At 35.7% G+C, this 24,849-nt stretch overlaps 1 protein-coding gene across 1 annotated transcript in view; it reads right to left on the bottom strand.

Annotated features, from left to right (window-relative positions):
* Positions 1–23,047, bottom strand: part of LOC132748700 (adenine DNA glycosylase-like) — a 36,446-nt gene extending 13,399 nt beyond the window's left edge. Inside the window, exons 1-5 of the mRNA XM_060738314.1 lie at positions 22,902–23,047; positions 4,082–4,240; positions 3,548–3,621; positions 3,271–3,312; positions 690–761 (exon numbers count right to left, since the gene is read on the bottom strand). Of these exons, the coding sequence (XP_060594297.1) occupies positions 690–761; positions 3,271–3,312; positions 3,548–3,621; positions 4,082–4,240; positions 22,902–22,938 (384 nt within the window). The 5' untranslated portion in view covers positions 22,939–23,047. The remainder of the gene's footprint in view (positions 1–689; positions 762–3,270; positions 3,313–3,547; positions 3,622–4,081; positions 4,241–22,901) is intronic.
* Between the last annotated feature and the right edge of the window lie 1,802 nt (positions 23,048–24,849).

The raw sequence follows: 24,849 nt of genomic DNA, 5'->3' as shown, positions 1-24,849 counted from the left end.
ACCTCAGGTGCCACTGGCCCTCTGTACATTATTTCCAGTAAAGACGGGCGCCTCAGTAGAACCTTCAATGTTTTGTAAGCTAGCTGGATAGCTTTCTCATATGTAGAATCTGACGATGATTCAAACCTACATAAGTGAGAGGCAAGTGGTTTGAAATCATCAAGCTTTAACCACTTTGCAACAGACGCCCCTTACAATCCAGCACAAATTTCTGGTGTTTTCTTGACTTCTTGCATCCTTCATTTAATACTTATTTTTCATTATGCACACAAAAATTTTCAAATTCCTGTCAGAATAATTAAAAACATCCAATGATGTAGGTAGACAAATATTGTAACTAGCTGACTTTGTCAAATAATGACTCCCTACTTTCAGTTGGTGTCCTCTTGTCTATATGCAAGTACCAATATAAACCACTTACTTCCCTTTCATGACATTGAAAATTCAATGTTGTCAGCACATTTTAAACCAATAGAACTGATGAATTCTGTCATGGAACATAGCCTAAGAGACCCATAGCATAATTAAGTCTGTGATAATTTTATTCAGTCTACTTGTAAGTACATTTTCACATTCAAACAATAATGCCAAAATATTACAATAAATCTATTATATGCAACAATAACACTTATACTTGACTGTCCGAAAAACAGGTTTTGTTTTCCAGTCCACCGCCCAAAATATCTCACCTTTTTAGCTCCTTCAAGTAAACGTCTACCCCTAGAATAATAACCTAGTCCTGACCACATCTCATTCACTTCCTGAAACATATCAATCCATAACCTCCTAAAACAAGAGCTGGTTGAACCGGGTGATGCTCCCCGAATAGGTTTTGGACACAGGAAGGTTTACCTCTTGTTGTGTCAGAGTTATGCCACAGACAAAGTTCAAAGTGTAAAAACAACCAAAATATTGTGCACAACACATTGTCTCAATATGGTGATCATTTTTGTGAAATAGTTGTAAAATCCGACTTTAAATAACGAAGTGCTGCATGATTTTGCTGCAAGGTCATGCTGTGACCTTGACCTTCAAGGTAGGGACCCAAATGTTGCATGCCGCACGTCCATTCAATATGGTGATCATCTCTGTGAAATAGTTGTTAAACCCGACTTCCAGTTACAAAGTAATGGGCCGGACAAGATTTTGCTGCAAGGTCATGCCGTGACCTTGACCTTCAAGGTAGCGACCCAAATGTTGCGCGCGACACAATGTCTCATTGTGGTGATCATTTCTGTGAAATAGTTGTAAAATCAGACTTCAAATAATGAAGTTATGGACCGGACACGATTTTGCTGCAAGGTCATGCTGTGACCTTGACCTTGCAAGGTCATGCTGTGACCTTGACCTTCAAGGTAGCGACCCAAATGTTGCGCGCAACACGCCATTTTAATATGGTGATCATTTCTGTGAAATAGTTTAAAAATCTGACTTCAAATAAGTTATGGGCCGTACACGATTTTGCTGCAAGGTCATGCTGTGACCTTCAAGGCAGCGACCCAAATGTTGTGCCCGACCATCATCTTAATATGATGATCATTTCTGTGAAATACTTTTTGAATCAAACTTCAAATAGCGAAGTTATGGGCCGGACCAATTTTGCTGCAAGGTCATGCTGTGACCTTGACCTTCAAGGAAGCGACCCAGATGTTGCACGCGACACATCGTCTCAATATGGTGATCATTTCTGTGAAATATTTTTAAAATACGACTTCAAATAAACAAAGTTATGGACCGGACACGATTTTGTTGCAAGGTCATGCTGTGACCTTGACCTTCAAAGTAGCAACCCAAATGTTGCACGCTACACGTCTCAATATGGTGATCATTTCTGTGAAAAAGTTTTAAAATCAGACTTCAAATAACAAAGTAATGGGCCGGACACGATTTTGGTGCAAGGTCATGCTGTGACCTTGACCTTCAAGGTAGCGACCCAAATGTTGCGCGCAACACATCGTCTCAATATGGTGATCATTTCAGTGAAATATTTTAAAAATCCGACTTCAAATAACAAAGTTATGGAACGGACACGATTTTGCTGCAAGGTCATGCTGTGAACTTGACCTTCAGGGTAGCGACCCAAACGTTGCGCGCGACACATCGTCTCAATATGGTGATCATTTCTGTGAAATATTTTTTAAATCGACTTCAAATAATGAAGTTATGGACTGGACACGATTTTGCTGCAAGGTCATGCTGTGACCTTGACCTTCAAGGAAGCCACCCAGATGTTGCGCGCTACACATCGTCTCAATATGGTGATCATTTCGGTGAAATATTTTTAAAATCGGACTTCAAATAATGAAGTTATGGACCGGACACGATTTTGCTGCAAGGTCATGCTGTGACCTTGACCTTCAAGGTAGCGACCCAAATGTTGCGCGCGACACGTCGTCTCAATATGGTGATCATTTCTGTGAAATAGTTTTAAAATCAGACTTCAAATAACAAAGTTATGGGCCGGACATGAATTCAGGACGTACGTACGTACGTACGGACGGACGGACTGACAACCCGACGACTATATGCTCCCCCGAAATTTTTCGGGGAGCATAATTACTTAATGAACTTGTCCAGCTTCTATTCTTGTAACTGTCTATTATCAGTCTCGGGATATCAAGAAGAAAATTTAAAGACAGAAAATCTTTGGAAACTCTTGACCATTTTTATTTTTGATAGTGTAAATGACATTGCATCATTAAGATTTAATATACACATTATTATATCATTTCATTCATTCCAGGAAATGTTTCTTCCAAATATTGCATTTTAATAAAATAAAATACAACTAGAAATATCAAAGTTAAATATATTATATAAATTAGAAATATATAAGTTAGTCATATTTTCAAATTTAGTCATATTTTCAAATTTAATTCTAATTTGAAATGATGGATAATTCTTAAAATACATTATGCAGAGTTATTGACTTTGTAATCTCAATTCCCAAAGCTAGATAGCAAACCCAAGAAAAACCTGAATAATGCACAAAATAGAAAATATTCAGCAAAGCCCATGCCAGAGCCATTAGTCCAGGTCTGTGAACTATTAATATAATCTCAATAACTTGTATAAAGTTTAAAGTCAGTGAAGTGAATACTGTCAGTGGGTGTTTATATAGATAATGCATGCAAAACCTTTCACAAATAAGTCAGTCATAATCTATGCTATCACTTTTATTTCCCCTCCAATGAGATCATTTTTATTTCCATATGAATGTCGGTGATATCACCTTAAAAGTTTTATAACATAATTTACATAAAATCTCACCTCAAGTGTGGCACCAGCTAGTTGTTGCAGTGTAGGCCATTTCTGAAATATTTACAACTATTTTATTATTCTTTTAATACTGGTATAAATGGAATTTAACTTATGACTGAAAATAAAAGAACTAAAAACCTTGAGTTTTATTATAATGAAAGATCTTTAATTTCAACTTTCAAAAAATATTTAATATTATAATAATATACATTTGTACTGTAAAGCAAAAAATACAGATGTCTATGTAGAATATAAAATTTAAGCAATAGATAGTCAAGTGCCTTACCTTCATCCATTTATTATAGTAATCAATCACCGTGGCAACCTGTGTCTGCTGCAACATAATCTCTGACACCCATACTGAAACAATACATTACCTAGTGGGTTTTAGAGCTAAAGAAATAGATTACATTTTCTTAGCTGAAATTACACTTTTTAACACCATTTCACTTCTTGTGAAATTGTGAATTAAAATTAACCACTGATGTGTTCAGATGTGAGAGTAGATTGACTGACAACATACTTTTAAATTTTAATTTAGTTAAACATGTTTAGTGAAACATATGTGAAAATCTCGCCTTTTCCCCAACAGTATTTCAGTCATATAGGCAGGTAGTTTCCTAACCATCGTTCCTGGAGAGTTACACCAGTACTAGACTTGTGACCTTCCTCCGTGCTAAACTACCATTAGATTAGAAGTCATCGGCTTTAACCCCTCGACCATGGGGGCGGTCATTTGAAATATTGATTGCATAATGCATAATATCCTAGTGAGGGAAAAGTGAAGGGTTTGCTTTTTTGTACTAGATCAATATTTTACCAGCATAAGCTCGTTCATTTAAATCTGATTTAGTCGCATTTCTCCGCCATGGCAAATCCCTCTTGTTTTTCTCATACCATGTCACAAGACTGGCCCGCACATCCTTAACGTCCTCGTCTGTGAAGTTATGAAATACTGGTACTGTACAGCCATTATTTTCTTTATGAAAACAAAAATAATGAACAGATATAAAGATAAAGTAATTTGTTTTTAATTTTAAAGAAAACTTGATCAACTATTTTGGATTCTTTTCTTTACTGGAATGCATGCATGTGAAATTTTTTCAATGATCCAGTGGGAGATTTTTCTTCAAAAAGAGGGACATTTTAGAATTTGGAAAAACAAAGAAGAAAGTTCTTACATCAAAAAGAGGGAGATTTCTTTAATTTGTGGAAAAAAACTTATTTTAAGAAAAAACAAGAACCGGTTGATGCTCCCCGAGAAGGTTCTGGACACAGGAAAGTATAAAAACAAGAGGGCCATGATGGCCCTAGATCGCTCACCTGACCCATCAAACTCATCCAAACAATTACCTAGACAAGCATTCTGACCACGTCTCATGACAGGTGAGTCAAAAATGTGACCACTACAGTGTTAACAAGGATTATCCATATTTGAGCAGTGTGACCTAGTTTTTTACCCAGGTGACCCATATTCAAACTTGACCTAGAAATCATCAAAACAAACTTTCAGACCAATTTCCAGGACACTTGGATCAAAACAGTAGCAACTAGAGTGTTAACAAGATTTTTCTATTTTTAGCTCCGGTGACCTAGTTTCACATGCGATTTCGAACTCATCCGAGCAATACCTCTTATAGTTTTACAGTTATGTCCTGGACAAAGTTCAAAGTGTAAAAATAAACAAAGGGGAATAATTCAAAAATTAGGCAAGGCAGAGTTACGGTACTTGTGCACTGAAAATCTACTCAATGAGATCTTTCTACTTACAAAGTTTCATGTTGATACCACTTATAGTTATGTCCTGGACAAAGTTCAAAGTGTAAAACAAGAATTTGTAACAGAGTTACCAACGTCCCCCGCCTCGGGGAAGTTTTATATGAAGCATAAAATTGTGCTATTTCAAAAGATTGAGGTATGGATGTCAGGACTTTCATTCCAAAATTATAATCAATGCTAGATCTACAAATGCAACAATGAATTTATTAAAGAAATACTAGTAAAATGAAACACGGAATGTAAAATTCTATCATGTTAACCTTTGACCTCTTAGTGTGACCTTGACCTTGGAGGTAGGGGTGCAGGTGTTGTGCATGACATATCATCTAATTAATATTACTATTTGTGCCAAGTATTTTCAAAATCCCTTGAACTATGTAGAAGTTATAGATCGGACACAAAATATACCCTATAACAGACTATGTCAATCTTTGACCTCTAAGTGTGACCTTGGAGGTAGGGACCCATGTTTTGCGTCTGACATATCATCTTATTATTGTGATTATTTGTGCAAAGTATTTTTAAAATCCCAGGTCATGGACTGGACACAAAATATACCCTATTACAGAGTATGTAAATGTTTGACCTCTACGTGTGACCTTGACCTTGGAGGTAGGGACACATGTGTTATGCATGACATATCATCTTATCATTGTGACTATTTGTGCCAAGTATTTTCAAAATCCCTTGATCTATAAAGAAGTTATAGACGGGAGTCAAAATAAACCATATAACAGACTCTGTTAACCTTTGACCTCTAAGTGTGACCTTGACCTTGGAGGTAGGGGTGCAGGTGTTGTACCTGACATATTGTCTTATTATTGTGACTATTTGTGCCTAGTTATTTCAAAATACTGAAGAAGTACAAAATATACCCTAAAACAGAATATGTTATATTTTGACCTCTAAGTGTGACCTTGAACTTGGGAGGTAGGGATGCAGATGTTGCGCATGACACATTGTCTTATTATAGTGACTGTGGCACGTATTTACAAAATCCTTTGATCTATAAAAAAGTAATGGACTGGACACAAAATATACCCTGTAATAGACTATGTTAATCTTTGACCTCCAAGTGTGACCTTGACCTTGGAGGTAGGTGACGGTTGTTGCACATGACACATCTTATTGTTGTGAACAATTGTAGCAAGTATTTACAAAATCCCTTCAAAGATAAGAAAGTTATGGACAGGACACAACATATACCATCAAATAGACAATGTTGACCTTGAATGAGCAAGTGTGACCTTGACCCTGGAGGTAGGGGTCTGGTTGTTGGGCATGACACATCAACTTATTATAACAAACATTTGTGCCAAGTTATTTCAGATTCCTTTGATAAATGAAAAAGTTATGGACCGGACACAAAATATACCCTGTAATAGACTATGTTAATCTTTGACCTCCAAGTGTGACCTTGACCTTGGAGGTAGGTGACGGGTTTTTGCACATGACACATCGTCTCATTATTGTGAACAATTGTGGCAAGTATTTACAAAATCCCTTCAAAGATAAGAAAGTTATGGACCGGACACAAAATAGACAATGTTGACCTTGAATGAGCAAGTGCGACCTTGACGCTGGAGGTAGGGGTCTGGTTGTTGGGCATGACACATTGACTTCTTATAACAAACATTTGTGCCAAGTTATTTCAGATTCCTTTGATAAATGAAAAATGGACCGGACACAAAATATACCCTGTAAGAGGGTATAGACTATGTTAACATTTGACCTCCAAGTGTGACCTTGACCTTGGAGGTAGGTGACGGGTTGTTGCACATGACACATCGTCTCATTATTGTGACCAATTGTGGCAAGTATTTACAAAATCCCTTCAAAGATAAGAAAGTTATGGACCGGACACGACATATACCATCAAATAGACAATGTTGACCTTGAATGAGCAATTGCGACCTTGACCTTGGAGTTAGGGGTCTGGTTGTTGGGCATGACATATTGACTTCTTATAACAAACATTTGTGCCAAGTTATTTCAGATTCCTTTGATAAATGACAAAGTTATGGACCGGACATGAAAGTGTGACGGACGGACAGACGGATGGATCCTATTACTATATCCCCCTTTTTTCTTCGAAAAGGCGGGGGACAATAAACAAAGGGGAATAATTCAAAAATTAGGCAAGGTAGAGTTACGGTTTTTGTGCCTGCACACCTACTCAATGGGATCAATCTACCTACAAAGTTTCATGTTGATACCTCTTATACATTTAGAGTTATGTCCCGGACAAAGGTCAAAGTGTAAAAATAAACAAAGGGGGATAATTCAAAAATTAGGCAAGGCAGAGTTACGGTTCTTGTTCACTGCACACCTACTTAATGAGATCTATTTACCTACAAAGTTTCATGTTGATACCTATTATAGTTTTAGAGTTATGTCCTGGACAAAGTTCAAAGTGTAAAATAAACAAAGGGGGATAATTCAAAAACAAGAGCTGTCACAGGAGACAGCCAAGCTCGACTAATAAGATACTGGACGCAGTAAGGAGGACAAAACTATGAAAGACAAGAACCGGTTGAACCGGGTGATGCTCCCCCGAGAAGTTTCTGGACACAGGAAAGTATTAAAAAAATGAACAAAGGGCAAAAACTCCAAAATTAGGCAAAGCGGAGTTACGTTTTTTTGCACTGCACTTCTATTCAATGAGATCTATCTATCTATAAAGTTTCCTGATGATATCAGAGTTATGTCCCGGGTAAAAGTCAAAGTGTAAAAATGAACAAAGGGCAATAACTCCAAAATTAGACCAGGCTTTGTTTAGGTTCTTTAAGCATTGCAGTTCTATCCAATTATATCTAGCTACCTACAAAGTTTCATGTTGATATCACTAATAGTTTTAAAGTAATGTCCAGGACAAAAGTCAAAAAGTAAAAATAAACAAAGGGCAATTTCTTCAAAATAAGGCAAGGCAGAGTAATGATTCTTAAGCACTGCACTTCCACCTAATGAGACCTATCTATCTACAAAGTTTCAGGTTGATATCTCTTATAATTTTAGAGTAATGTCCCAGACAAAGTTCAAAGTGTCAAAATGAACAAAGGGCAATAACTCCAAAAGTAGGCAAGACAGTGTTACAGTTCTTGTGCACTTCAAACTTACTCAATGAGATCTATCTAACTACAAAGTTTCATGTTGATATCTCTTATACATTAAGAGTTATGTCCCGGACAAAGTTCAAAGTGTAAAATAAACAAAGGGGGATAATTCAAAAATTAGACAAGGCAGAGTTACGGTTTTTGTGCACTGCACACCTACTCAATGAGATCTATCTAACTACAAAGTTTCATGTTGATACCTCTTATACTTTTAGAGTTATGTCCCGGACAAAGTTCAAAGTGTAAAATAAACAAAGGGGAATAATTCAAAAATTAGGCAAGGCAGAGTTACGGTTCTTGTGCACTGCACACCTACTCAATGAGATCTATCTACCTACAAAGTTTCATGTTGATACCTCTTATACTTTTAGAGTTATGTCCAGGACAAATTTCAAAGTGTAAAATAAACAAATGGGGATAATTCAAAAATTGGGCAAGGCAGAGTTACGGTTCTTGTGCACTGCACACCTACTCAATGAGATCTATCTACCTACAAAGTTTCATGTTGATACCTCTTATACTTTTAGAGTTGTGTCCCTGACAAAGTTCAAAGTGTAAAATAAACAAAGGGGAATAATTCAAAAATTAGGCAAGGCAGAGTTACGGTTCTTTTGCACTGCACACCTACTCAATGAGATCTATCTAACTACAAAGTTTCATGTTGATACCTCTTATACTTTTAGAGTTATGTCCCGGACAAATTTCAAAGTGTAAAATAAACAAAGGGTGGTAATTCAACAAGAGCTGTCACAGGAGACAGCGAAGCTCGACTAATAAAATACTGGACGCAGTAAGGAGGACAAAACTATGAAAGAAAAATCAATTATGTATAATTAAGTATTAAGTTATAGTAAAAAAAAACATTTGTTAACATAAATTCCAAGATCAAGGGGAATAATTATAGAAATAGTCATGCTAGAGTTATGGATCTTGCCACACAACATTTGTGTAATGATAAGAAATATATATTTGAAGTTTGAAGTAGATACCTTAAAAAGTAAAGAAGTTATTATATTTCTTAAAGAAAATCCTAAGTTCAAAGAGAGATAAATCTGTAAATATTGCTTCAAGAGTTATGAACATTGTCACATAAAATGTAATTAATGATAAGGTATAAGTATTTGAAGTTTGAGGTAGATACCTTTAAAAATAAAAAAGTTAAAATAAAAAATAACATTTTTCTAGTAAATAAATCTAAGTTTATGGGGAGATAATTCTTGCAATATTGGTGCTAGAGTTATGAACCTTGTCATATTAGATGTGAATGATGATTACGTAAATATATTTGAAGTATGAAGTTGATCCCTTTAGAAATAAATAAGTTAGAGTAAAAAATAATATTTTTTATGGAAAATTCTAAGTTCAAAGGGAGATAAATCTGAAAATATTGGTGCTAGAGCTATGAACCTTGTCAAATAAGATGGGGATGATGATAACGTAAATATATTTGAAGTATGAGGTCGATCCCTTAAGAAACAAAGAAGAAACAGTAAGAAATAGTATTTTTTGAGGAAAATTCTAAGTTCAAGGGGAGATAAATCTGAAAATATTGGTGCTAGAGTTATGAACCTTGTCACATAAGATGGGGATGATGATAAGGTACATATATTTGAAGTATGAGGTTGATCCCTTAAGAAATAAAGAAGTATCAGTAAAAAAATAGTATTTTTTAAGGAAATTTCTAAGTTCAAGGGGAGATAAATCTGAAAATATTGGTGCTAGAGTTATGAACCTTATCACATAAGATGTGGTTGATGATAAGGAACAGGGCTATTATTTGAACAAACTTTGTAGACACTCACTAGAAGATGTTTCATGCTTAATATCTAAACTCTAGCTATTTGGTTTTTTTCAAAGAAGATTATTTAAGTTTTTGCTATACACATATAAGGATTATCAATGACCCCCCGGGGCGGGGCCAATTTTGACCCAAGGGCTTATATTTGAACAAACTTGGTAGACACCCATTAGAAGATGTTTCATGCTGAATATCAGTTCTTAGCTCTTGCTCTTTGAGTTCTTTTAAAGAAGATTTTTTAAGTTTTTACTATATGCATATAGGGAAAATCAATGACCCCTGGGGCGGGGCCGATTTTGACCCCAGGGCTTTTATTTGAACAAACTTGGTAGACACTCATTAGAAGATGTTTCATGCTAAATATCTTAGCTCTAGCTCTTTGGGTTCTTTAAAAGAAGATTTTTTAAGTATTTACTATATGCATATAGGGAAAATCAATGACCCCCTGGGGCGGGGCCAATTTTGACCCCAGGGATTTTATTTGAACAACTCTGGTAGACACTCACTAGAAGATGTTTCATGCCAAATATCTAAGCTCTAGCTCTTTGGGTTTTTTAAAAGAAGATATTCAAAGTTTTTCTTTCGGTTGCCATGGTAACCAGAGTTCTGCATGGAATTAAATTCTTTGAACAATTTTTAAAGGTGACCACCAAAGGAACATTCCTGTGAAGTTTGGATAAAATTGGCTATGTGGTTTATGAGGAGATGTCATTTAAAGTAAAAGTTTACGGACGGACGCCGGACGAAAAGCGATCACAAAAGTGATACAGGTCAAACATATGTCATTCTTTATTTACACAATTGTTTGAAGGAAATCCATGGAATCTCTGTTATCAAAATCCCTTACAATATGAAGTTAATAATCTTCTCATTGGTCTTTGTACGTATAACCTTCAAAACTTAATTTTCAACCACCATGTGAACTCTAGAAAAAAACTGGTTTAATGTCCATTACTGAGTATAGCTAACTTCAAACTAAAATGTGACCAAATAGTTTTATAAATTATGGAGTAAGATATTTTCTTGTGAAACAGTTCAAACTATTTTATTTTTTATCCAATATATGGTCGGTCAAAAGCTATACATAGCTTATGTTTTTGTGCTATGTTTATATGTTAAACTGGTTGGGGAGATAACTTCGGCTGGTTGATAAACTCGGCTTTTTATAATTTAATCGAGTTATCGGCTTTTTTAATGTAATCAAGCTCAACATCTCGTACCAACGCAGGAATTCGACAATATCTGGAAATTTTTTCAAGTTTGGTAGGATATTAAAAAAATTGCAGACTATTTACCGTTTGTTTACAAAACATGCCTATAAATAGTACGGGAAATCTGATTGCTGTACGCAGCGGCAAGCGCAGTAGATGCTCATTTTGAGGCCAGTACAGGGTTACTTTTATATATTGACCGACTACCGGTGAAGCAGACGATGTTCACATGTAGATGATTTTACACTCAATTTTGTCTTGCTAACTCAGAAAAAAATCTGATTGTTTACTCTTCACTCTGTTTAATTTCGAAGTAACCCAAGCCAAAATGCATTTGAATCACTAATTAAGCGGCCGAATAGCTCAGTCAGTAGAGCCGCAGTAAGGTATCCCGAGGGTCCCGGGTTCAAGTTCCGGTCAGGCTGCACATTTTGCCCACCCTGTGACATACAAAAAAACAAAAAACGTATTTACGTTAAAATGATTTATATGTTATATAGCACGTTGCATATTTAATATCATGTAATCATAGATGCATGTATTCATTATAATAACGTAATTCTCAAAATTTCTGATAAAAAATATTTTCTATTTTACATATATATATAGCAAAGGAATAATTAAATGTCTAAACATGTTATTCTACGATTTAATTTACTCATTAAAAATAATTGAAGAAGAAAAACAAAGAGCCGGAATTATCTACTAGCGCATGTTAAAAATGCCCTTTTTACATACCTCTTCCAGGGCCTCTCAAAATTACCCGTTTTGTTTCTAAATATAACTTTTATGGTGATACCGGAATATCGAAGAGCTGAAGTTTATTAACACCGATTTTCGGCTGAGTTTATGTCCCAACCCAGTACCAACAATAAATAATTTTGATTTGATTTGTTTTATAGTTAATGGTAGTTTTGACCAAGCTGACCATTGTCTATCTTCTATCTTCCGTTAACTTAATGTCAAACCCCTCACTGTACATACCATCAAGTGTGTCTCAGAATTTGTACACATGGTGGGGGCGATTTCAAGTGTTGTAGGATTAAAATTTATTTAACATCAATTGTCATAGTGTTACAAATTAGTTGTCAGTCTAAGTGCCTACAACAGTACAAACTGACGTATTCGACCAATACACCCGTAAGCACTTTTCATAAGAACTACGTAAATAACCGAGGTATATCTAGTGAAAAAAATACGAGTTGTTTTCCTTATCTTCGAGTAAAATTGGCATCTCTTACGCTAAAACAATACAAATCAAGCCATTTTTAAACCGCTATAGTTTGTTGTGATTAAATGTCCGATTTTAGAAATAATTACATCAATGGAAAGCTTGGGATCTTAGCTTTGTCACAGTATATAATATTACATATCTTTCCACACCAAAGTACTTAAATTAAAATTTAAATTTTAAATTAAAAGCCCATTTTACATACGATTTATACAGTGAGGCCACATTTAAAAAAGTCTGTGTTTGCTGTCTCCCGACCCTACTTTTTAGAGTTGGGTAGGTAGGTAGGGATTTTTTTTTTTTTTTTTTTGGAAATACATAAATGTTTTTGGTTTGATTCTGTCTGTTGGAAAAAACAATTTAATAAAATGCGAATAAACATTTTAAAATTGATATATCATACTTTTTATTTCAGTTTGTATATCTTTCAATTAGTCAATACAAAAAGTATAGTTCATTTTAATTAAAACACATGTAACAAAAGCAAATTTCGAACATTTACCCTACATGTGTGCGGATGACTAAAACACACAAATATACGTGGATAACAGAACACTCAAATATACTCAAATATATTATGCAAAATAACTACTGAACAACAAAAGGCATCATTATACATCAACAGTTTAAAGTCTTCTTACATTTTATCTTCACTTAATGACTAGTAAGTAACACAACCAGAAAAAAAAAAACTTCAAACACTATGCAACTTCAGACAAGTAAACAGTTAAGCCACAGTCCTAATTGTGGAAATACCAACAAAATTTAGGTTCACATTATTCATTTTTTATAGGACATCTATGGGGAATGTTTTTCTTGTGGACAGTGATGCATTTCTCACAAACTGGAAGTACAATCCTATACTTTGTTAACAGTTTCGGATTTCTCTGTGCTTCTAGCTCAGCACAATGGGCACAAATACCTGGTCGTCCAATGTTGGAGGTACAGTAAGGGAACTCCACGTGAGATTGGCATGACATCTGCAGTCATACAAACACTCTCCCTTGCAGAGCATCTCCTATGAAAACAGACAGAAGGCTAATTAGACTTTATGCAATAAAGATTTTGCCAAAAATGCAATTATTTTAACATTTTTAATTATACAAACACCATGGGAAATATGTAAGAAAGAATAAAGTCAGGTTTCTACTTTCAGTTGATTATGTAAAAACATTATGACATCACTATTTCAAGAATATAAGCACAAAATGTGCAATATTAATACTAACCATCACTGTAATGACTGAAACACAGCTGTAATCAAACTTCTCAAGATTGTGTTTTAGAGATCATGTTTCCCTGACTGTCAATTTATTCTTGGAGTAAATACACCTTGGTTTATCGCTTTGAGTGCATGGAACAAATAGCCTTGCATTTTGAGCCACTAGAAGACTATTCTTAAAGCCCTGCAATAATGAGAAAATGTGATATCTTTAATATTGAAATGAGTGCTGAAATGGTTCCAGTAGCTATACTAAGACAGGTGGTACTGAAAACAATAAGATGCATTTGATGGTTGAAGAAAATGATTATTAAATAAATACTGATAAATGAATGAGTACATACAAGAAACTTTTTTTACAAAATTTTATTTTAAGTCGATTACATGAGTATTCAATAAGTTTTTAACCAATAATTTCAATGCCAAACCAGTATTTTAGCATACAGTAAGAACGTCCAATTTTTTCGGGTAAAAATCCTCTGCATCATTCAACAGATCGGCCCATGCCCAGACCAATCCGTACTCGTGGAGGTTATTTTTCAACAAAGTTGAACCAGAGCCAGTATCATACGTAATAATAACTGTTGACGAGATGATAAAATACTCGTCTTCTTCTAACTTTCGTTTTGCTATCGCATGCTATCGCAAAATTGTAACGGAAGTGTACACAATCGACATTTACCCGGCGGTACTTGATTTTCGATACACGTGATGAATAATATGCGGGTACCAGAATACTACACGCCGTTATTGAACGGATATCGGTAAAAATATGCGGCACAAAAAAAAAAAAAAAAATGGTCAGCGAGAGCAAATAAACATTTTCGGAGCGCAGCGGTTTTTTTTAGGGTCGGTCGGGAGACAGCAAACAAAGCTATTTTTAATTTTGGCCTGAGATACACAACTGGTTATCTTTACTCGAAAACCTACTGATAAGAATAGCATGTTGTCTGCTAGTTGGGGAAAGTGTTTATCGGTGTGTTGTGAATGCAGGAAATGATTTAGTGGTCCTAGACCTACCGGACTGCATGCGCATGCGCGACGGTTTTCACGGGACTGAAAAAGTACCCGGATAGTTCTAGGATTGAGTGAATTGAGTTCTGCGTTGGCTGGCGAAGTGTGAACATCAAGAACAAGCTTTGGTAAGCTCCCGGCCTGTTTTCCCTTCTTTAGGCTATGATTTAAGGAAATACAACATTGGCGACGAGGATTAAAACTGGATAGCAGGGCAGTGACTTTTGCATGTCATAAACGTCGTTCATTTGTAGTCAATTTTCGCGACATTCTGGACCGTTGCATAAATTGGAAAATTGACTTTGACATTCAGTTGGCATTGTGAAATAACCAATCGACGATAGCCCAAAAGGGTTGATGTACTAGTTTTTTTTTGATTTTGTGGCTTCTAGCTTTTATTTAAAAAATACTTGGTCAACATAAAGTTTGGGAAACTGCAGAATGGTATGCTTTTCATAAATAAATAATTCCACTCTAAATTCATAGTAAAGCACGCCCAGTATTGTCTTTTTATTTACTTTAGCCCTTTTCAGAAACGACTTTGAAGATTTAAGAGACAGTGACAGCATACAGACATTGTGAAAGGTATACAAGTTATCTTATCTTGAATATCTTATTTCAGTTGTTTACAAGTGTACCAGGATCACCAAATAAATTATTTCCGTGTATTCTATATCAGAAATAATTGCGGATAATTAATTTATTGTACATTTCTTCAGAAATATTTTACAGAATTTCACATAAATTTTTGATTTAATTCTTGAATGTGAAGTAAAATAAATTAAAGCAGCTGTGTCAAAGTAAAGTCTATATTATTTAAAGGAGCTGTCTCAAGTATTCAGTAAATACATTTGATTTAAAGAACCTGTCTCATATAAGTCGATTAAATTTTTTAAAGCTATTTTTTAATTAATATTCTGTGTATTCTATACACGAATAAGTAAATAAGTGGAATTTATTTTTTAAAGCTACTTTTACATATATATTCGGTGTATTCTATACTCGAATAAATAAGCTTGGATCAATTTTCAATTGTATTCTATACATTGAAAATTTGTGATTACATTGTGTCCGCAATACATTGACTGACTTAAGTTACCATCATGTCAACATTTAATGTAAACACAATGACTAAAGAGGAGTTGATGAAATTGCCAGCTATTGGTGCGAAAAGGGCAACAAATATAGTCCAGTTTCGACAAATGCATGGCAAGTTGACGAAAGATGATTTCATCACCATAATGGCAGGTCATCTTAACCCAGATATGTTGAAATACATTGATTTTTCAACACCTGTGTCAACTCCGAGTACAATATCTTCAAGTGGGGGGGGGGAAGTGTTGCTGTGACATTTGCCACAAGTACCACGCCTGTTGCTGTAGTTTGCAAGCCCATTCATGTTGGTAGCAGTGCAACAACAACAGTTACAGTAAGTAGTACAACTACGCCTACTGTAACTAAAGGATCTAGACTTGCAGCTGGATTTACCTTGCGAACGCCAGTTACAAAAGCAGTTTCGAAGGTAATGACTACATCAACTACAACCAGCAGCGTGAAAACCAAGGTAATTACAGTTCCGGTTACCAAAATAACAACTGCTGTGAGGGTTGCAGCTAGTAGCACATACACTACAGTGAGTGCAACCGGTGCAACACCAATTATGTCAGCCCCTACATCTTTAACAATACCAGAGATGGAGGCACCACAAGGTACGCCACACATTGAAGATGTTTTGACTCAACTTCTTACCTTAAGTCAGGGTATGACTAAAAGAGATTTAATAGACTTGATATCTGCATTACCAGAAGCAAATGCAAGTGATACGGATGAAGATTCTACTGCAATAGATACACCTTGTACTTATAGTACAGGTTATATGCACTATCAAATGGATCCTTGCAATACAGGTATACTTGGTTCTTCTAGAACAAGGTTTACAAGTACGGTAGATGATGTCAAGCCTAAATATTTCAGTAACAGTGCATCCAGGTCATACAACACTAAATTGGACACAGGGTATGGCAACCCTAAATGTATATCTCCTAAGAAAGAATATACATCTGCTACTTATGTATATGGAGATACACAACAACAGTCGAGGTCAACTAAAGGGTCTTCTAGACATTTAGATAGATATGAATGCCATAAGAACAGTTCAAGAAGAGACCAACGAAGTTACCATACCAGATCAGAAAAGTCAAGTGAAAGTAGCGATAATAGTAGAAGCAGATCAATCGGTAGAAGAGATGTTCAGTCCAGATACAGTAGCGATGGTAGAAAGAATCGGGACAAGAGTGGTTACAACAATCGGTCTTCTTCTAGAAACCGTTTGTCGAGAGATGACAAGTACAGCCGTAGATCACGGTCGTCTTCTAGACACCAAAGATCAAAATCCAGAAGTCCGAGCTTTTCAAGGTCAAGATCATACAGATATAGGAATAAATCTTCAAGCAGCAGCAGTAGCACGAGATCTCGATCAAGAGGCTATGGTCATTCAGGGTCAAGACGTCATAAGTACGGGTCCCATGATAAGTATTGCAAGCCATCTAGACGACATGACAGAAGTCGCTCTTCGAGTTATTCTGATCGAAGCAAGTCAGAAAAGAGAGGTAACCCGAAGGAACTTCCAAATATTTTGCGGTATGATGGGAAGACAAGCTGGTTATCTTTCAAAGAACAATTTGAAAGTTATCGAGCTGTTTCGAACTGGACTGACAGTGAAAGTAAAGATTACCTTACTTGGAGTCTTCAAGGTAAAACGTTAGATTTCTTCACAATAACAAATAAAGCAGGGCATTGCTATTCATATAAGCAAATGATGAAGAAATTAGAGACCAGATTCGGCGACCAGGAACTTACCGAGACGTCACGTGTTAAGTTCCAGCAGGCTAGACAAGCATCAGATAAATCTTTAGATGATTGGGCAGATCGAGTGCTGACACTTTCGACATATGCATTTAAGGATCTACCCGAAGAATACAGAATGCGAGAGGCAATTTCGAAGTTCTGCCAAGGATGTATTGATAGAGAAGCAGGAAAGCATGCATGTTTCGAACATCCTAGGAGTATACAGGCTGCACTTAACGCTGTGAAGCATCACCAGTATATCTCTGAGGCAGTGGATGGCAAAAAGCATTCTAGAAGATCTAAAGATGATGTGTCAATTAATGCAGTAAATACATCAGCTGAAGCCAGGGTGGAACAATTGCTGAACAAAGCTATGGAACAGCTTAGCAGTAAAATTCAGCAATTGACTACAACCAATAAAGAAACTGAATCTAGGACAGGAAGAGGGCTATCATGTTTCTTTTGCAAACAAAGGGGCCACATTAAGAAAGACTGTCCAGGATTTAAAGAATGGTTGAAGAAAAAAGGGCTATCTAACACTACGGAGCAACAACGAAAATCCAGCAAATCGTGATTTAAACAAGAAAGGGCTGAATGGAATGGCCAACCGTTCAAGCCCGAAGAAGTAACTGCTCAAAATGGTAAAGATTCTGCGACTTCTAGTCCGGAAACTGATGTCATCTGTGAAGAACAACCAGTTACAGATCACGAAGATGTTATTAGCCTTCATAAAGGTGACAAGACTTCTAGTCAAGGTCATCAAAGATCATCTTAACACCCTGGAGTTACTGCAACAATTAAATCTGATGAAAAAGATCATACAGATGGCATGACTTCTAGTCATGTTAATGAAAGCAAAGATGTTTTGAAAGAGGGTAATACAGTCAAATTAAATTTAGGTATCCAAGAAACACAGAATGACGGAATTGTCAGCGTTCATCAAGTGCGAGCTGGTTCTTCTTTTGTGTTACTGACAGTTGGTGATCAAGAAGTCAAAGCAAGAATTGACTCTGGTGCTGAAATTACCATACTCTCTTCAAAAGTCTTCGCTACCTTGAGCAAAAAGCCTGCAAAAGTAAAAGATGTAGTTATGCAAATGGCAGATCAAGAAGCAGTACTAAAAGGCTTTATCACTAAACCATTAAGATTGCAACTTGGATCTCAAGTATTTCATGAAAGAGTTTATGTTGCACCTATTAGTGATGAAATGCTGCTTGGACATGATATAATGCATCATTTAGGAGTTATGATGGATATGCATTCAGACACTTTAATTGTGAATGGTGAGCAGATTCCCATGAATACAAGCTTTAGAGAGGGAAAGCTGACTATTGCAAGAGTTACAGTGGCAAAACGTACTGTGGTTCCGCCAAATTCAGTTGTTCGGATGTCATGCAGTCTCAACACACATCTGAGTGACTATTTTATAGAACCAGATGAAAAGTTGAATACAGTTGGTATATTGATGCCAAGGACATTGATGTCTTCAGATACGGAGCCAATTGTTTGTTTAGTCAATCCAACTGACTCTTACAAGACATTCAAGAAGGGTAAAGTGATTGCAAATGCATATGAAGTAGAACATATCCTAGATGAGCAAAGCGAAGTAGCTACATCTCTGCCTAAAGAAAATGAAGTGACTTCTAGTCATTCTAAAACTACATCGTCTAAATCTCGAAGGATTTCTAGTTCTACGAGATTAAGAGTTAGAACAGTCGCCGAACAGTTGTGTGAATCATTAGAGACTCCAACAGAAGTGGTTCCAGATCATCTGCTAAAGTTGTATCAAGCTTCTACTGAACATCTTAATCAAGGGCAAAGTAAGAAGTTAGCTAAACTCCTTAGCGATTATGAAGATGTTTTCGCTAAGAGTGATTTCGATTTGGGAAGCTTTACTACAATAGAGCATACCATAGACACCGGATTTGCAAAACCCATAAAACAACGCATGAGGCGCACACCAGCTTGTTTTGTTGGGGAGGAAGAAGAGCATCTGAAGAAAATGGTGGATGCCGGTGTCATACAGGAGTCTGTATCAGAATGGGCGTCCTCTCCAGTTCTGATCAAAAAGCGTGACGGATCTGTAAGATGGTGTATAGATTACAGAGCCCTTAATGATGTCACGGTTAAAGATACTTTCCCATTACCATTGGTCGAAGATTGCTTAGATACATTGTCAGGAAGCATCTGGTTTTCTAAATTAGATGCAAACTCAGCGTATTGGCAAGTCAAGATAAGTGAAGAAGACCGAAAGAAAACAGCGTTTCTAACAAAATACGGTTTGTTTGAGAACGTTAGAATGGGGTTTGGTCTGACCAATGCACCAGCCACATTTTCCAGAGTGATGAATCTGATATTGCGTGGATTAACTTGGAAAACGGTACTGGCATTCTTAGACGATATATTGGTGCTGGGAAGGAATTTTGAGGACCATCTGGGAAATATAGCCGAAGCCCTAGAAAGATTCCGCACACATGGTTTGAAGCTAAAGCCAAGAAAATGTGTTTTCTTCCAAAAAGAAGTAGAATTCCTTGGAAGAACAGTTAGTGGGAATAAAATGGCCATGACTTCTCGAGATATAGAAACAGTAGCCAACTGGCCATGTCCAAAGTCATCCAAAGATGTCGAAAGGTTTTTAGGCTTAGCAAATTACCATCGTACATTTGTCAAGAACTTTGCGGAGATAGCACTGCCGTTATACAAACTAACGGGAAAGAATGAATTTCATTGGGGCGATAAAGAACAAGAAGCATTTAATACATCAAAGGTAGCTTTAACATCACCACCAGTTTTAGCTTTACCAAATCAAGAAGATTCTTTTATATTAGATTCGGATGCTTCGGATTCGGCTTTAGGTGCAGAATTACTTCAGGTTCAAGATGGAGAAGAGAAAGTCATTGCTTATAGCAGCTTTTCATTGACTCCAGAACAAAAGAACTATTGCACCACCAGAAAAGAACTTTTGGGCATTGTGAGATTCACGAGGCAGTTTAGGCATTACCTTTTAGGAAAAGTCTTCACTGTGAGAACCGATCACTCCAGTTTGACCTGGTTATTAAGATTTAAGGAACCACAGGGTCAGCTGGCTCGATGGATAGAGGAACTGTCTCAGTACAACATGATTGTTAAACATCGAGCTGGATCGAAACACGGCAATGCGGACGCGCTGTCAAGAATTCCGGAAACTTTGACACCGTGTAAATCGTATATAGCTGGCATTAAGCTTGCAGATTTGCCATGTGGTGGATGTCCTTACTGCATTAGGGCTGACGAGCAATGGGCCAAATTTATTGATGATGTCGACGACTCAGTAAGATTGGCTCAGCAGGGTATAACGACATCCAATTCAGTGAACGTTCATATGGGGGCAACTGCAGAACTGTGCGGGTCAAGTCTTGAAGATGTAGCAAGTATTAGGATCCAGGTTCATGATGAATCTGACTTGAGTACATCATCCAGAACAAGAGATGCCCAGAATTTCAAATAAATAACTTCAGTAAAAAGGCAGTGCTATGATGAAGAGAACAGTACAGATCTTCTAGATCATACTGAAACGAGTACGGATAGCATCGGTTTTCTAGACCATGCTGAATCCGGACTGGTGGTTGTGAAAAATGAAGTTCCAGGTGGCTTCTAGCCTTTGAGAAGCTTTACAGCAACGCCAGTGTACAAAAGGACTTCTAGTCCTTCCTCTACAGCCTACTTATTTAGGGTAAGTTAAAGCCGCGATGTGATACTAATTCACAATTAAGGAAGTAAACGAGCTTCTAGTTCTTTACTGATGCATTCACAGCATTAATCCCAAGACCGAAGCCTTCATTCATAAAGTTGGGGGGAGTGTTGTGAATGCAGGAAATGATTAAGTGGTCCTAGACCTACCGGACTGCATGCGCATGCGCGACGGTTTTCGCGGGACTGAAAAAGTACCCGGATAGTTCTAGGATTGAGTGAATTGAGTTCTGCGTTGGCTGGCAAAGTGTGAACATCAAGAACAAGCTTTGGTAAGCTCCCGGCCTGTTTTCCCTTCTTTAGGCTATGATTTAAGGAAATACAACAGGTGTATTGTCATATTTGACAAACTAGTATTTGACGAGATGTCTTTTGACGAAATGTCGTAAACTGCTTAATATCAATAAAATTCATTGAAATATCAATATTCATCAGTTCATTAAGAAATCTACAATGATAAGATCTTGTTACACAAATAAATGAATAAATAATTAATTCGGCGGGTGGGGGGGGACATATTTCAAATAGACAACTGTTTGGTGAAGAAACGTCTGGGGTAAGAACTTGTAAGGGGGATAATAGTCTGTCATACGGACTTTTATGTCATTAAAGTCCGTGATAAAACGGCTTACAGACAACTCACCCCCCAGACAATTCACCCTCAGCCATTTTTTCCAGACAATTCACCCATCAGACAGTTCACCCCGCATTATTGGAAAAATGACACAGACAATTCACCCCCCATTTTCTTAAATTTAATTTTGATGAAATTTATCTTAAAATCAGAAGATGCAATAAACAAATTTGTTGTGTTTTTTACTTAATTGATATTTATAAAATATTTAGTCATATTCAAATTAATTATTATAATTTATTACTTAAAAATAATATTTGTTACTATGCGTTAATATTTTTACATATTATTTACATACAAACAGTAAAAAATACAAATTTACCATAAATTTGTCTTAATTTGTATTAGTGCTATTGATGTTATTATAAGATGACATATCAAAGATATTAACATGTGATAATCATTTGCTCTTTAATCCCTTTCATTTTGAATATTTTGTTGAAGTGACAATCAAGCAATGATAAGGTGTTAAGTGCTTCTGATGAAAGAGTGGATGTAGAATAAACAATAGGTTTTTCAGCACTTTAAGATAATGGATAATTAAATTATTCCTGCAGACAGTTGTACATGTTTGCATTATATATACAATAAAAATATCAAGACTATTAAATAAATGATAGATAATATGTTTATGAAAAGTGTATATATTATGGGCATTTCCCTCAATATAAACTATGTGCTATTTGATTTCATTGAATAAAATTATATTTTTTGTTGTATACATCATGTATACTGTATGTGCTGTTATACAGTTATATTTTGTGAATAAATATGACATAATAAATAAATAAATAAATATACTGACTTTTTGACTTTTTTTTAACCATAAACATGATTATCATTTATGAGGGGTGAATTGTCTTATCTATTTTGGGGGGTGACCTGTCTTGAGGGGTGAGTTGTCTTGGTTTTTTGGGGGTGAATCGTCTGGGGAGTGAGTTGTCTTGTTTCCGATAAAACAGATAAAATTTGGGATAAAAAACATCCGACTACTACGTCATTAATTGTCATAATGTAACAGTATTAGAAACGTGTTTAATTGTTAGACAAGGAAAATCATACCTTTGAGTGTTGAAGACTGACATTTTCTTTTTACCATGATGAAAGTCAAAGAAGGTTGCTGTAAAACCAGAAATCTTAAGCGAAACCCTGTTTTGTTGACCACTCGCGTTTCGCGGGAAATGGGACCAGTTATTAATTAATTATTGTTCTAATAATTTTATATATTGTAGAACTCAGAGAATTTAAGCGTACATGCTTGAGCAGCATATTTTGATTTTTGACAATTATTTAATGTTTTATTTTCTTAAAAGAAAAACATTTTAATAAGGGATCAGTTGGTATGTTAAGCAACTTCAGTTCAGGTTGTCAAGTACTACACTCAACATCACTAATTCCGCGTCATCACTTATATTTCACGGTAATGTCATATTTTCTTGTGACCAGTGTTAAAATGGTCTGAATTGACATATTTTATTCATACACCTTAACAACAAAGTTTTTGTGCAAAATACTTTAAATCTCTAGATTTTTACGTAAAACAGAACAACATTTTACAAAATTCTGCAAAAAAAAACATAGTCCATTTAATTTGTACGTCTGAAACAATCATCATTTTCTAAATGTTCTTGTTTGTTGAAAAAAAAAATTTGAGTTACAAAGTAAGGATGATTTTAATATTTAAAATCACGCAAAATAACATGAGAAATTTTAACTGAAACATATAAAACTGAAGTATAACACCAATACCGCGATTTAAATGATGACACATTGTTTTCAAAATGGGCGACATATGGTCTACGTTAAATTTGGTCCATTAAAATTGATTTTGACTGAATATATTGTTGTTTCCTTGTGCAATAAAGCAGAAAATACCTAAATATTATAGCTTATGGCAATTTTTGTACCATAAGTTTCATTTGTTGTTTTCTTTCTGGTTTCAAAGTGTTAAGTACCGTGAACTAAGAGGAGCAAAGTATACTACCATAAAAACAGTAATACATTTTGTTTCGTGTTGAGGTGTATTCCCTTTAATACTTCACTTTATACTAAAAGAAAATTTTTACTGTTCATTAAGGTCTATAATTTGGTGAAAATCCCCGCCAAAGTTATAGGCCTTGGAAAGTGACCTCCAATTATGATGCCAAAACATGTGCGAAGTTTAAAGTTATTTATTATTTTGAACTAAAAAATAACTTAATTGTAAGGTTGAATGAAGTTAACTCTTTTCCATATGTGTATTTTAGTTTATGGGTTACATAGGCAATAGGACACTTTCTATTGGTCGCTTATATGTTTGGCAGCAACCATTTTTGTCTTGTTTTAGTTTTCTGTATTTGGCTGACAAGTACATCACATGCGGAGATTCTACTTTAGGTAAAACCGTTTTGGTTGTGTTTGTTGATGAGACAAATTGTCTTATTTGTATTTGAGAAAAGAATGTGTTTATATGAAAGTGAAACATGTGATCGGAGTTAACCTAATTATATTCTATCAATTGTGTTTTCTTTTAAATGAAAACTTAAAATTACTTATAGTGATCATTGTTTACTAATTTATTTTAGTTTGATTATAAATTCTCGAATAAGTTCCTAGAACCAACCAGTACTAAGCAATAAATGTATACAGATCTTTTCTTGCTGAAGGACACCAACATATTGCCTCTGATAGGGTTTGAACCCAGTCACATCAATACCTTCAGTGGAGACTTACTGCAGCAGATCTAGCTCACAAAAATGTGACCAATGGTAGGCAATTTTTTGGGGGGGTTTTAAAGTCTAGGTTGATCTTCTTGCACATCATAGATCTTATACAAAATTCCTAGACAACATCAATCTATCTCTCTGTACTGGCAAATTCTAAGATAATAGTTCATGTAGTAGTTCAGCCCGGAACAGCTGTTAATGACAAGATGCTAAACTGAGTTTCTTTGACCATTTTGGTGATACATATAGTTTTCCGTTTGAAACCAAAGACATAGACAAGGCTTTGCGCCAGAAAACGTAAAATA

The sequence above is a fragment of the Ruditapes philippinarum genome, unplaced genomic scaffold (genome assembly GCF_026571515.1).
Source record: "Ruditapes philippinarum isolate M1 unplaced genomic scaffold, ASM2657151v2 ctg7215_1_1_1_1, whole genome shotgun sequence".
NCBI classification, from domain to species: Eukaryota; Metazoa; Mollusca; class Bivalvia; order Venerida; family Veneridae; genus Ruditapes; species Ruditapes philippinarum.
The sequence above is the reverse complement of the archived record's forward strand: the minus strand, read 5'-3'. Positions and strand labels throughout refer to the sequence as shown.